Source organism: Anomaloglossus baeobatrachus, chromosome 2 (assembly GCF_048569485.1).
Source record: "Anomaloglossus baeobatrachus isolate aAnoBae1 chromosome 2, aAnoBae1.hap1, whole genome shotgun sequence".
NCBI lineage: Eukaryota > Metazoa > Chordata > Amphibia > Anura > Aromobatidae > Anomaloglossus > Anomaloglossus baeobatrachus.
Genome location: NC_134354.1, coordinates 349,451,936 through 349,465,812, shown reverse-complemented (window position 1 = coordinate 349,465,812; position 13,877 = coordinate 349,451,936). Strand labels below are relative to the sequence as shown.

The 13,877-nt window shown below is 45.9% G+C and overlaps 1 protein-coding gene across 6 annotated transcripts in view; it reads right to left on the bottom strand.

Moving 5' to 3' along the window:
* The window catches only part of PTPRU (protein tyrosine phosphatase receptor type U), a 248,438-nt gene that overhangs the window by 131,249 nt on the left and 103,312 nt on the right, over window positions 1-13,877 (bottom strand). For all 6 annotated transcript variants that reach the window (XM_075335997.1, XM_075335999.1, XM_075335998.1 and 3 more), the window contains exons 2-3: window positions 5,749-5,868; window positions 4,209-4,480 (exon numbers count right to left, since the gene is read on the bottom strand). In XM_075335997.1, coding sequence (XP_075192112.1) covers window positions 4,209-4,480; window positions 5,749-5,868 — 392 coding nt within the window. The remainder of the gene's footprint in view (window positions 1-4,208; window positions 4,481-5,748; window positions 5,869-13,877) is intronic.

Here is a 13,877-nt window from a genome sequence, read left to right as displayed (position 1 = left end):
TCCACTGCAACTATGGCTCTAGCCGCAAGCCTGGAGATTGGAGAATCCACCTTTGGACCCTGGGTCCAACGCCTGACCACGTCAGGGGGAAAGTGATAACGTGTATCCTTAATACGTTTGGAGAAAACGCTTATCTGGGAAGCGTGGTGTTCCTGGACTGCTTCTCTGCAGTCAGCGTGGCCAGAACAATACTCAATATACTTTCGAGCTTGAAATGGGACTTCTCCTGCTGTGAAGCTGACTCCTCCGCTGGGGGAGCTGAGGGAGAAAAGATCCAACATTCCATTGATGGACGCTATAGGATCATTCCTTATGGCGTCACCATCCGGTGTATCCGGAGTGAGAGCGGTGTCAGGATCAAAGTCCTGATGAGCTACGTCTACCTCATCATACAGAGAGCCTCCTGGGACCCCCCCGGAGCACCGATTTTTCATCCAAGTGAGGGTGGCCAGGGAGCAATGATCCAGATTGCCCATGGCCTGTCCGGACTGCAAGTCTCTATCCCATTGCAACTCCGTCCCTGTCCTTGGACAGGGTTGAGAGGTGGTTCTTTTGGCCACGTCAAGTAGAGACCCCGGCTGACCAAGTGCTACAGGGGAGCATTGCACCCAATGGGGAGCAGTGCCGTGGAACAGTATCACATGCAGCAAAAACAGCATCGAAAGCCTGTGTTGCTTATATGCTGCTGCCGACTTATAGAGCCAAGAATGGCGACCGTACAGTGCAATGTATATCATACAAGCATAAAGTACAAATGAACACTGCAGCACATGCAATACAAGCAGCATAGAAAGCCTGCTTTTCTGCTGCTGTAGACTAGCCATCTAGGGGAATATAGCCCAGAATAGCGACCATACAGTGCAATGTATAGCATACAAGCATAAGTACAAATGAACACTGCAACACCTGCAATACAAGCAGCATAGAAAAAAACCTGTGCCTCAGCACCCTTGCTTTTCTGCTGCTGTAGTCTAGCCATTCTATGGCGAATATAGCCAAGACTAGTGACCGTACAGTGCAGTGTATAGCATACAAGCATAAATACACATGAACACTTCAGTACGTGCAATACAAGCAGCCTAGAAAGCCTGTGCCGTAGCACCCATGCTTTTCTGCTGCTGATGTGTCGCCATCTAAGAGGGCATATAGCCCGAAATAGCGACCTATGCAGTGTACTTAAATACAAATAGACAAACTGTGGTATTTAGTGTCAGCACCCCAGGTGCCGCTTACCGCCCGCTATAAGCGGGTGTGTGGTCGCCCTATTCCTGTTGGTTGCCCAGAGTCCGTTCTCTCAGCTCGGGCTGCAGGAATGGCTGCCGGCGTCCTTCTCCAGCTCGTGTGAGTAGGGGCGGGCCGTGGGCGTGCCCCAAGTCAGAGCGGGAAACCGGCGTCCCACAGTGTCTAGTGAGAGGGCTGGAGCATGTAAATAAGGCTCCAGCCCTCGGCGCTGCTGATTGTACAGCGTCTCTCCCCTACCCTGATTGACAGGGTGGGGGCGGGAACGAAGCTGAGCTAGGCCGCAAAAGCCGGGGACTGGATTTATGAGCGCCGCCGCCGTAAAAGCGCGGTCAGCGCTAAGTCCCCGGCGCACTACAAGTCCCAGCCGCGCCGCCGCTCCCGGAGCGTCCGGCGCGGTAGTTCCCAATAAATAAAGTCACTCAGCTAGGCTGCAGTGACTGTAACCCTTTACTGTCCCCGGCGCACTAGCACACCCAGCAAGTCTGGAGTGTGCTGTGCCTGTGTGTACGGGGACACAGAGTACCTGAATGGTGCAGGGCCATGTCCCTGAACGGCACTCCCGCTCCACATCCAGCAGGTTCAATGGGTCTGTGGATGGAGCCCGGCCTCAGGGCTTTGGGGCCGGTAAGATCCCACTTCCTCAGAGCCCCTCAGGGGGATGGGGAAGGAAAACAGCATGTGGGCTCCAGCCGCCGTACCAGCAATAGGTACCTCAACCTTACAAACCACCAGTGGGGTGAGAAGGGAGCATGCTGGGGGCCCCATATGGGCCCTCTTTTCTTCCATCCGATATAGTCAGCAGCTACTGCTGACTAAACAGTGGAGCTATGCGTGGATGTCTGACCTCCTTCGCACAAAGCCGAAAACTGGTGAGCCAGTGATCCCACTGGGGGTGTATAGCCAGAAGGGGAGGGGCCTTACACTTTTTAGTGTAATGCTTTGTGTGGCCTCCGGAGGCAGTAGCTATACACCCAATCGTCTGGGTCTCCCAATGGAGCGACGAAGAAAATTTATTTTCATATTCTGCAAAAGGAGTCAACCAAGATGCCAACGTTTCGGCTCACATTTGAACCTTTTTCAAGGCATATATATCAAGAGGAAGATAACCGCAAATATAGGTGCTTGGCAGAATATGGGCTTAGGATAGCAGATACCAGAGGATGGGAGGAGGCAGGGGTAAGTTAAGCACATTAAGAGGGAAGGAGCACGCGCATCCTAAGCGCACTTCTGGTGGACCTGTTTGGCATGCACAGGCCCCGGGAGCATGAGACAGCAGAAGCACATGTGTACAGCTGTGGAGAGGCAGGAAAAGGTGTTAAGCCAGCCACGGCGGTATGTTGGCGTCCTTGCTGCAGAGGGAAAGCAGGAGAGAGCAGTGCACATGCTCAAAAACAACAATGCTGAGAATTGTTTCATCGGAACAGAGACTTGTTCTCAGAACTGCCGGGGTGTACTCAGGTCATAGAACATGATATCCTCACAGAACCTCATGTCCAAGTGAGTTTGAAGCAATATCAGATTCCCAAGGCCGGCAGAGAGGTGATCTCGAAGGAGATGAAGTTGATGTTAGACATAGAAGTGATTCAGGAGTCCAGGAGTCAGGAGTGGCTGATTCAGTCCCATCATCTTGTAGCTGATACCGGATGGAGTAATGACTAGATGAAGCACAACGAAGTTTCCAAGTTTGACTCATATCCAATGGTTGATTGAGAGGCTGGGGCCAGCCCACTCAATCACTATGAGGGCTTCTTTTTTGCAGAACAGGTTTGCAGATTTCAATGACACCTTCATTTTGTCATAAAATATACTAAAAAATGGTTGAAAAATTCCAAGTGTGATGAAATGTTGGAAAAAATGCAATTCCACCATTGTTTATGGGATTTTGTTTTTACGATGTTCATTGTATGCTAAAAATTACATGGAAATATAATTCTCCACAACATACTATTACGGGTATACATACCTTACCTTATTGAGTTAAACTATGAAAAATTCAGAAGTTTGTAAAAACAAATTTTGGTTTGTGTCTCAATTTTCCAGAATATCGCATCCGATTGTCTCACACCACAGACTCATTAGACGCTTTATGGTAATGTGAGCATACCGTAACTCTAAAGACAGTTTTACACCCCCTTGGCATTCTTTCAAGCACGTCTATGTTATATAAAGTTGGAGGAACCAAGCAGATTGATATTTTATTTTGCAAAAAGTCCAGTAAAACTTGTAGTTGATTTAAATTCATGCTCACTGTGGGATTGAGTCCAGCAAGCAGTCTCAATTAGTGATCGACCATCATTCCTGTAAACAGTAATTGTGCATACATAATAAAATGTCACTAATTATGTAAAGTAGGACCACTCACTGGACTCTCTAGTCCGCAGTCCTTTTATACAGAAAACTAAGTATCGATCTGCTCAGTTTCTACTGCTCCATAATATGCTGTCAAATGGGGTGAACGGTAGTCCAACAGATCCTGAAGGTTATACTTTATCATCTAGAAATCTTACTAAGGAATGTGACAATGACAATAGCAACATTCACATATTATTTTATAAGGTGTGAATTGTCAGATATTCTCAGGGTTATTGAAGACAGCTTGACAATAACACATTGCCTTAACATATTACATTTTTTATACAGTAACAATTCAATTCAACGTCAGGGTCATAATAAATCTTAGCTTTCTTGTAAGTAAGAAAAAAGAAATCAAACAAGGCTGAATAGTCAAAAACATTCAGTAGAGTTCTTAATTCAGAGATAAAGGTAGGCTAAGGCTCCACAGAAGAAAGGTTTATTGGCAAGTCAAGGTAAAATTGCCGCATTACTGGCGGGGAGAAAAGTCATAAAAAGTCAGAAAAATCATAAAAATGTCAACAATCGCTCACAATTTGTTCACTTCTAGAGACAATGAGGTCACAGTAGTGTTGCAATGTTACAAAGTGCAATTTTTCTTGATTTTCAATTACCTGATATTCACTGGGCCAGAAAGTGCTAACAGCAAGTTCCGCCTGCTGCCACTGCTTTCCACGTGGTCCTGATACTTCCCAAACAGCTGTGCCCAAAGGTCCACCATTGACTCGCACATATACCCGTAAGGAGCCAGGACCTCTTGCATCTCTGCTATGCAGAAGGTAACTGAACTGTAAGCAGTGGGTATCATTTTCACTTAGTGGTTGAAAGAGGACATGAGCCCGCTTCCCTGGCACATGTTCTGAGGAGTTGACCAAAAGGTAAGAACCTACATGTGTAAAACATTCATAACAGTGAGTTTGATGACATATTGAGTTATATAGTAGGAAATGCATTTATTAATATTATAAAAAGATATAATACATTTAAAAAATTGTGTTCATAATAAAATATTAGTGTAAAGGGTGCTTTACACGCTGCGACATCGCTACCGATATATCGTCGGGGTAACGTCGTTAGTGACGCACATCCGGCGCCGGTAGCGACATCGCAGCGCGTGACACCAAGGAGCGACGATAAACAATTGCAAAATTGTCCAAAAACAGTGATCGTTGACACGTCGCTCCTTTCCTTAATATCGTTCCTGCTGCAGGTTCGATGTTGTTTGTCATTCCTGCGGCAGCACACATCGCTATGTGTGACACCGCAGGAACGACAAACATCTCCTTACCTGCATCCACCGGCAACGTGGAAGGAAGGAGGTGGGCGGGATGTTACGTCCCGCTCATCTCCACTCCTCCGCTTCTATTGGACGGCCGCTTAGTGACGTCGTGGTGACGTCGCTGTGACGCCGAACACACCTCCCCCTTGAAGGAGGGATTGTTCAGCGGTCACAACGACGTCGCTGTACAGGTATGTGTGTGTGACGCTGCCGTAGCGATAATGCTCGATACGGCAGCGATCACCAAATGTCGCACGTACGACGGGGGCGGGTGCTATCGTGCTCGACATGGCTAGCAATCGCTAGCGATGTCGCAGCGTGTAAAGCACCCTTAACAACAAGGATTGATTCGTGCAACAAGGATCGATTAAATGATGTATTAAAGGGCATACTAAAGGGTAAAATTAGACATAAAGGGATTGGCCACTACTTTTACATTGATGCCCAGCCTTAGGATAGTTCATTAATGTTTGATCGGCTGGCGTTCGACACCCGCACTCCGCCGATCAGCTGTTGTTGGTCTCAGCGGCGGCGGTATACAGTCAGAAATACTAAGCTCCGGTGCTGCTCAGTCTTCTGATAGTGGCTGATACTGCACATCTGTCATCTATTCATATGAATGGGAGGTGGATGAGTAGTAATCGGCCACAGCCACTATCAGAAGATGGAGCAGCGCCGCAGCTGAACATTTCCGGCTGCTTGTTGCAGTCGTCAGGACTGAAAGCAGCTGATCAGCAGGAGTGTGGGGTGTCGGACATTGATGTAATGGTGATCAGACATTGATGACCTATCCTAAGGATAGGTCATCACTGTAAAAGTAGTGGACAACCCCTTTAAGCATATAAATAATAGGTTAAAAGGTTATATTTACTTACCTTGGGGTAAATCAGGGTTTCCACGAGGGTCATGAGCCAATTGCCAATCAAAGTCATCCTGTGTGCTCTGGGTCACTTCACAGGGGCCGATATCAGTATGGGCTTCAAATGTGCAGCCAGCTGTAAGGCAAAGGAGTCACCCAATAAGATACATATATACAGTATATATATATATTTCAACTATATGGTCAAAAGTAAGAAGGCAATGCCATTGCAAATAGAAACAAAAAATCAAGCGCACAGCCATGTGATCTCCCTAGACAAACACTGTTAGTAAAATTACTCATGCTGCAGAGGTAAGTTTAGCAACTACGTTCATAACTACGATATATTGAGGTTCAATCTGAATCCACAAACAATTGGACTGGAACAGATCCATGATAGGGTTATTGAGGTACAATGAGGCAAACAGAGTACAAATACAAAGTTTACAACTTTGGCATCCTTTCCAAAAGTGTAGTCATTTTAGCTTTGCATAAAAGTACAGTAGACTCTCGTGTCTAGCGAAAAAGACAGCCTACACACGAAAGGAAGCCAATCAGGTTCCAAAGTTGCTGACTTTACACTCCATTTGCCTCTTTGCACTCAATGGCGGGAGTTCCACCTGCATTCCGATTTTCAGAGATTTGGTATAAGCTTAATGTCATGCGATGTTCGGCACTGCACACACCTGGTAGTTCAGTGATGTTAGACTCTGTTCACACTACAGAGTCTGACAAACAACCTTAGGCTTTTTCATTGTTCAGCCAGAGCCGGGTGTAGACTGGTTCGGGTACACTGTTCTTTAGTTCTGCAAGAGTTAATTCCTCCAGACTGATGAGCAGGACCTAAGTGCTCAGGTTGCTGATTGCCAAGTGCAGCTGCCTCCTCCCTATTTAAAGCATGGCTTCCTTCCTGTATGTGCCAATGATAGCTTTAGCGTTTGCTCCAGCTATCTCGGTCTTGGTGATTTTCCTGTTCACGGAAAATCTGCGCTTCTGAGTGGTGTGAGCATTCCCCTGTTGTGCGTTACTTCCTCACTGTTACTTCCTCCCCTTTTTCGTTACTCCCCAGTACACATATTGTGTCCCCTGTGTGTTTTGAGTTCTGTGTGTACGAGTTTCTGTTCTCCCTAGTCTGTGTCATTTTGTGGGCTTTTGTGTACTGCCCCTGCGACAGCCGACGGGTTGCTCGGACCCGGATCCAAAGTGGCTCGAGGGGTCTCCGGATCCGAGGCGGCGTCGCGCGGCACCCTCGGAAATAAAGGAGGGAAGGTTTGTAGTTTTGGGATAATGTTCGTGACGCCACCCACGGTGTGTGGTAAAGTGAGGGACCACCGCTGCCGGTTTGGGGAGCCCGGGGACGCTGGTGTGTGGCAGCTTTAGTTGTTAACCCCTCCGTGTGCAGGATGGGTGTGGGGAACCCGTCGGGTGCAAGGGGGTAACGTGTACTCACACAGTCCAAAGTCACTAACGCTGACACCAGGTAAACCAAACTCTTGAGCACTCTGTGGTCCTTGGGCGGGCCCGCTGGGTCCGTGTCCTCTTTTTGTTGCCTGTTGACCTGAAGCCTTGTCCCTTGGCACTGTGTGTCCTACGTGTGGATCCCTTACACTTGAAGCGTTTCGGGTCCCGCTCACCTGCGTAGCTAGCAGGGTTAGCTTGCTCCCAGGGTTCACGCTTGGGATTTTCTGGATGGTTGTGGGAAGATCTATCCCCCTCGTTGCGCTAGTACCCCGATTCTGGAGCGGGTGGGGAATGGTTCCTGAAGATTCCGTTCCCGTCGGGTGAATTACTGGGCTGCGTGAAGCTACTTCCCAGCCTAGGGTCCGCATACCCCATCGTGCCCTGGCCCCTGCCCGGTTGTAGCACAAGGCAGCCGGCCTGCTCTCTGTAGCAGCACAGTGCTCCCTGCCACTACCCCCTACGATCGGGGTTCCAGCTCCTTCTGGCCAGGCCAACGTCTGGCACCTGGGACGGGTACATGAGCCCAGCTCCACAGCGTGACCTGGACTGTCACCGCTGTCTCTCTCCTCCAACTCCTTCTCTACAACCCTACAACTGCACTGACACTTCTGCCCTCCTTCTACCAGCCCTCCATCTGGGTGGCCCTATTCCCCTCAGGCTGCCCAATGGGTGTTTGGTGGGTGTGGTGCAGAGTGTTCCTCAGGATTTGTGTACATCTGTTGGTAGCAACACCAAAGTGACAGGACCCGTAACCAAGGAGGAGTGGGTACCATGCAGAAGGGCAGATTGCACGGCACCCTTGTGATGACCTGATAGGCCAGGGCGTAACATTTGTCTTTGTGTTTTCCAGCCCGCCTCCAAGGGTATATGAGAGGAGGAGTAAGATCAGGGCCCAGACAGGGGTTAGGGTCACACAGTGTGAATCCAGTTGATATGCGGTACTGTCACTTAATGCTACATTTAGATCTGCACCAGATAATGGGGGGGGGGTTCCAATGAAAACAAGCTATCACCTAACAACACTATTGGTGATAATGTGTTGATCGTTAATGTGTTGATCGTCAAGGGCTCAATTGCTGGGATCCACACCGATTGGCAGAAGGCAGAATTGGAAACTTTTACAATGCGCATGCTCTACAGTTGCTTCTATTGGGTTGCTGAGCTCGTCATTTTCCAGCAGCCCGATACAGAATGAATGGAGCAAGAGTTGGGTGTCCAAACTGCAGTGCCATTTTGTAACGGGGATAAAAGTTCCTTTATCTATTGAGCTGTGCGGGCTCCAGGGGAGGGTCAATACGTTATTACCTATTAGATGGATACTTCATATCTTGTTTTAACTGAAAAACCCCTTTAAATGTAAGTGCTATTATCATGAAGACGTTCAGCTATGAGTACCAACAGCTCAGCCATAGAGAAACACAAAGTGAGGACGGCCGGTGCTGAAGGCCATTGCGTATCCATTGTAGCATCACTCACTACAGACTAATAAATTGCTTCTAGAAGTTAAAGGGTTTGTTTGAGAGTAAAAAAAAATGGGATGTCCAACAAGCTCATTTAGGAATCACTGAGCCATTTACATGTAATAAAAGCAAAATACTTGTGGCAATCCTAGCCTACAAAAGGGTTGTTAAAGCGGCTCTCGCAGCAGCCTTACTCCGCTAGTCTGCATTTATTTCAATAATTTAATTAGCATGCTGGCATATGACTGCAGGGAGAAAAACATATGGCTTCAAGATCACTTCATAACAAATCAAACATTTCACATGAAGCGAGTCAGTTACTTTTAGAAAATGTTACCAGCTTTCCACAATATATAGAACTGTATTGTCTATGTTGCGTCCTACTTCTCTTTTTTCAGTCATTTTTTTGTATGTGCCTATTGTGCTCAAGGCTGGGTCCTCACTAGCATTCTGAGTTACGTTTTTCTGTTCCATTGTAAAGGCAGTAATAAGGGACCTTTACAGGAAAGGAATCTGTTGCCTGACAGATGCAAACAGTACCTTGCAGACTCCATTGACTGTAATGGGGTCAGTTTGGGGTGTCTATTATTTTCCAGAAAAAAAAAATGGAGCCTTGCGATTTTACTTCCTATAAAATGACAAACCTGCGACAGGTTGCACCGCATGTGTAGATGTAGCCTAAGGGCTTATGCAGACTGGATCATTTTATATCATTGTGTTGTTCATATGTAAAATAGCATTCAGACTGAACACACTAGTGCGAATGTAAAATGGTCAGCATGTAAAGAAAGCAAGTATCTGATCTGTTCACTGGATCAGATTCGTCCATTCGTCCAGGTGCGTTAAAAAATGGATGCCATATGGACGCCACAAATGTTTTCTTATGGATCCACTGCAAGTATTAAGCAGGGAAAATGAATCTGATCTTGTACATTTTATAAATTGATGTACTGTATAACAATGGATTTTGTGATGTAAAAAACAGACATACAGGCGACATAAGGATTAAAATACAATTGACAAATTATTTCTTTTCTGGATGAAAAATACAGAATTTTACATACGCACGTGAATCCAACTTTACCCCTTAGAATGTGACTTGTACACTAATTCAGCCCGCTTCACCTGTTACATGTGACTACATGGTTTAGTCAGTGACTACACACATTGGTCCTTTTATTATTTTGAGATCGGTTTTTCTGAGTTTTACTAAAGGGAGTGATCTCTTTTACTTTGTAGCTATTGTATAATTTCATTCATAATCAGCCAAAGATATTATTGGGATAGTCCAAGTATTCCTTTGTGTTAGCAAGTATTCATACTTTCCCATGATGTATGTTAGTCAGCACCAAGCGGTGCAATGGTTGGAACTGGAACATCTGCGGTGATTACTGCAGACTACCTATCCATCTACCTTTCCTCTCATTTGTCTGAATGACATCCCATGTGGATGACTCGTGGATGATGGATCATATGCTATCAGCATCAGCATTGACCTGAAGACCACTGCATGAGCATAGGACGGTTGATTTTACTGCCCTGAACAGGGCAAGGTAAAATGTGCAAATGTTGGGCTTCAACTCAATAGCAATGGCTATGGTCAACTAATTCTGGAAGACATATGAGACATCCTTAACATAAGGTATTGAAATCTAAGGCTAGCAAGAGGGGCCATAAAATGGTCAGAACCCAGCCATTGAACCTGTCAGCGCTGATTAGTATGAGACCGGTATAAACTCATTTTTCTCACGTAGCCTGGCTGTAAAGATGAAATAAGAACTCAGAAAGCTCTTTTTCAAGACAGCAAACAAAGCAGTGGAAGCACTTTAGAAAAGGGAAACTTGATGATAGGTTCCTTTAAGAATCCTGTATCATTTTTACTTGAAATTGTACAGCTACCAGAAACTTTAGCTTTAAACCCTCAGATTACAAAAGGAAAACTGTAAATGGTTATGTAATGGAATATGATAGCTGGCCAAAGGCAAGGAATGGTTTTGGCAACGCATGTGAAGGGTCATTAGTTGAACTAAAATATAAAAAAAAATAATCTAAAAATTGGATGACTTACAAGATGAAACTTTAGACATGAGGGCATTTTTACTGCATTTTACAAATAGATCACAATCTCATTGACCCAACACAGCGACATTGAGGCCAAGACTGAAATACCGGGGAGGGGTGAGGGGCTACAAGACAATGAAATGCACAGTGGATGAGTGAAGAAGAAAGGAAGGATGGGAGTAGGCAGTTTCCAGTAGATGGAAACTCTGTGTCTATATTTCCAGGGTCAACCATCAACCATACATATATGTGGCTGTTCCAGCTAACAAAACAAAACTGAACCTAGATTGTCCAAAAGGGATCAGAATAATACCACAGTCTCCTGCAGACCTTTCTGCCTGCCAGAACTGCATTTTTATTTTTCATCTTTTATACATTGGAAAGTTCGGAGGGTAGGAGACTGGAAAGGATTAAAAGATTACAGGAATATGCTACTTTATACACTAAAATCATAAATACATTGTAAACCACTTTTAAAAAGTCAAGTATTTAGCACACAATGGCCTTACAAATCCGCTCACATATTCTCTCCACCGTATCAAGGGATTAGAAAACATACAAAACCTAGTCTGGTGCAAGTACTCTCATCTCAGGCGTACTCAAGGGGTACTACATTCTAACAGAACTGAAAATGTTATTTATTGCATTAGATGCTAATTATTTCACTTGGCATATGTATAGAATACAAGAATGGCTCAATAACAGCTGCTTTTTGGAAAACCGGTAAACAGGTAGCTGATGGATAAGAAAACTGTACCGTATAGCAACCAATATGATCCATTAAAGGGTTATACCTAGAATGTTTATCAATCCCCTATGAATGAGCTAGGGGATAATTTACTGATCGATGGGGGTCTGACTATTTCCTGAGACCATGGCACTGGAACCCAGAAGTCTACAGAGCCCCGTCTTGAATGGAGAGGAGGTGAGCATACTTGACCTCCACTCCATTCACTGTCAAATCTGGACCTCATAAAATCGGAAAAAGGAAGACGGGTTTTTTGCCGCGCTATGAACCACAAAGCTGAAGATTTCTTAAAACTATTCTTTTATTGAGCCATTCCAACGCGTTTCAAAGGCATATCCGCCTTCTTCAGGGAAAAAAGAAAAAAGAAGGCGGATATGCCTTTGAAACGCGTTGGAATGGCTCAATAAAAGAATACTTTTAAGAAATCTTCACTTTGACGGGGCCGCTGCAGAACCATCCTAGCACTCCCATATGTCTGCACAGGGGTTGTGACTGGCACAACCTGACCAGGTGAGTGCATCCATTCTCTCTACTCTTCATACCCAAATACTGGGTAAGACCCTATTGCGCCTTTCTTTCCCTACTGCAGATTCTCTCAAATCTGGACCTCAGGCTGATTTTATTTGGCCCACAATGCAATTCTGGATCGAGGACTATGTGGGACTGATTATTCTGGATGGAGGACTATGTGGGGCACATTATTTTGTGTGGAGGACTATGTGGGGCCCATTATTCTGTTTGGAGGACTATGCGAGGCTCATTATTCTGTATGGAGGACTATGTGGGGCCCATTATTCTGTTTGGAGGACTATACGAGGCTCATTATTCTGTGTGGAGGACTATGTGTGCCCATTATTCTGTATGAAGGGCTATGTGGGGTCCATTATTCTGTATGAAGGGTTATGTGGTGCCCATTATTCTTTATGGAGGGCTATGTGGGGCCCATTATTCTGTAATGAGGACTATGTGGGGCCCAATATTCTGTATGGAGGACTATGTGGTGCCCATTATTCTGTATGGAGGGCTATGTGGAGCCCATTTTTCTGTATGGAGGGCTAGGTGGGTCCCATTATTCTGTATGGAGGGCTATTTGAGGCACATTATTCTGTATGGAAGGCTATGTCTGGCACCTTATTCTGTATAAACGGCTACGGTATATGCAGCACATTATTCTGTATGGAGGACTATGTCAGGTAACTAGGTTGACCAGTAACTTTGTCCACGTTTTTAATTTTGGCCCTCAATGTATTTAAGTTTGACATTCCTGTTCTAAAGATAAGAAAAATGATAATAAAAACGTCAACTTTGTCTATATTCTTGTTATCATGCTCAAGTTTTTCTCATCCATGCTCCGTATACACAGTACACAGTAGTACACTGTTAGGCTATGTGCACACAGTGCGTTTTTCTCGGCGTTTTTGCGCGTTTTTCGGGTGCGTTTTTGGCCTGAAAACTGCATGACTTTGCTTCCCCAGCAAAGTCTATGAGTTTTCATTTTTGCTGTCCCCACACAGCGTTTTTTTTCAGCTGCGTTTTTGTGGTGACCACAAAAGCGCAGCATGTCAATTATTCCCGCGTTTTTCATTGCGCTTTTCATCCATTGAGTTCAATGGGATGTTGAAAGACGCAATGAGAAACGCAAATAGCTGCGTTTTGGTGCGTTTTGGTGCGTTTCTAAGACCAAAAACGCAGCTATAAACGCAGGAGGTGGGCAGTAAAGTGACATGTACAGGAAGAGGATTCCTTCTGTCAGTATATACAGAAGTGTGAATCCTCCCGGTACCGTCACCGCCGCTTCCATCTCCCGTCCTGTGCATGTATGCTGCCGTGCGGCGCCATGTCTGGGCGGGAGGTGGAAGCGGCTGCGAAAACAAAAGTTAACAGTAGAAAAAAAAAAAAAAGTTATACTCACCTGTCTGCAGCCTCCCGGTGCCATGCCCGCTCCCATCTCCTCTCACGGTATCGCCACCCCCGCTCCGGCTGTGTGCAGACGGCCGGGAAAGCTCCGATGGATGCAGGACCTGGCGATTGATCACCTGATGCAGTCACCTGACGCATCAGGTGATCGTAAGTATCGCGGTGACGCGGGCGCCCGGCCGGTATCAGCGGATGCGTCAGGAGACTTCATCCCTGATTACCGGCAGCTGCTGCAGCGATCGGACGGGATCAGACTCCTCCAATCGCTGCAGGAGCTGCCGGTAATCAACACATAAGTGAGTATTATTTTTTTTTTTTTTTGCACCGATGCATCTGCTGATTGTATAAACGGCTTTTATACAATCAGCTGATGTGTGATGGGATTCAGGCACTTGATCCTGACACATCATCTGATCGCTTTGCCTTCCAGCAAACCGATCAGATGATATTGGATCCGGATTGGACGACGCGGGACCCTGACCCAGGATTACTGCGGAG